This window comes from Lipotes vexillifer, unplaced genomic scaffold, assembly GCF_000442215.2.
Source record: "Lipotes vexillifer unplaced genomic scaffold, Lipotes_vexillifer_v1.1 scaffold387, whole genome shotgun sequence".
NCBI classification, from domain to species: Eukaryota; Metazoa; Chordata; class Mammalia; order Artiodactyla; family Lipotidae; genus Lipotes; species Lipotes vexillifer.
In genome coordinates, this window is record NW_006795399.1 from 2919218 (window position 1) to 2920333 (window position 1116).

General features: G+C 48.2%; 1 protein-coding gene across 2 annotated transcripts in view; it reads left to right on the top strand.

The window, feature by feature from the left end:
- R3HDM2 (R3H domain containing 2) overlaps positions 1–1116 on the top strand; it is a 44422-nt gene that overhangs the window by 31980 nt on the left and 11326 nt on the right. For both annotated transcript variants that reach the window (XM_007467676.1, XM_007467677.1), the window contains exons 15-16: positions 140–300; positions 768–922. In XM_007467676.1, coding sequence (XP_007467738.1) covers positions 140–300; positions 768–922 — 316 coding nt within the window. The remainder of the gene's footprint in view (positions 1–139; positions 301–767; positions 923–1116) is intronic.

Below are 1116 nucleotides of genomic sequence, written 5' to 3' on the forward strand. Positions count from 1 at the left end.
AATGATTAGGGTCCTGAAGAGGAACCCGTGATCTCCAGAAAAAGAAAAAGTAAAATAGAAGGAAAATTACTGAGAGAGTGTGACCTCCTAAACATTGTTGATACTATGCTAATGTCTTCTCTGCTTTGCCCATCCCTAGGTTTACAGCCCATGATGCCTAACCAGCAGCAGGCGGCTTACCAAGGCATGATTGGGGTCCAGCAGCCACAGAACCAGGGCCTGCTCAGCAGCCAGAGGAGCAGCATGGGGGGCCAGATGCAAGGCCTGGTGGTTCAGTACACTCCACTGCCTTCTTACCAAGTGGGTGCATTTTGTACTAGGAAAGATCACCCAGTCCTTGGGATGAGGAAAAGGAGGACAGTTTCCCACATCCTCCAGTCTGACAACTTGAACACTAAAACATTGTTCACTTTACCCCTAGAATTTTTAGGTTTTCTTCCTCTGAGAAAAGGCCCAGAGAGTCTGAGAACAGTCTTTATTTAAATTGTTTGGTTTTTATATAGCCATGCAAACGAGTATATGCCCAGAAAAGGAGGATCTAGAGGAAATTAGGCTCCTTCCTGTACATCACATGCCCATGGGTGAGGTTTGGAGAGGAAGGCAATGGAGGTAGCTCTAAGCATTTCCTTTATGCAGGTGAGGAGAATAGGAGTCTCTAGAGGTAGGGAAGGAGGTTAGAGTGTCCTGGTCTAGTGATGACTAGAGGCTGTTCTTTGGAAGTACTCTTTGGGAGTAAGAGTGGTCATTCTCTTCTTGTCTCCACCCAGGTCCCAGTGGGTAATGACTCGCAAAATGTGGTCCAGCCGCCTTTCCAGCAACCCATGCTGGTCCCTGCGAGCCAATCTGTGCAAGGGGGCCTCCCAGCAGGGGGCGTACCAGTGTATTACAGCATGATCCCTCCAGCTCAGCAGAACGGTACAAGGTGAGAACTCCCAGAGAGTTGGGGTGCCTCTCTCACAGACCTTACCAACTGTTGCACCATGGTTTTGTTTCCACTGGGAAAGAAAGGCAGGGGTAAAGATCCCAGTGGTACCCTAAAGCAGGTAGAACATGAGGGAGTTCATTCTCCTCTTCTTCTTGTCATTTCGATATTTGCATAAGAATTCATCAGCAGGA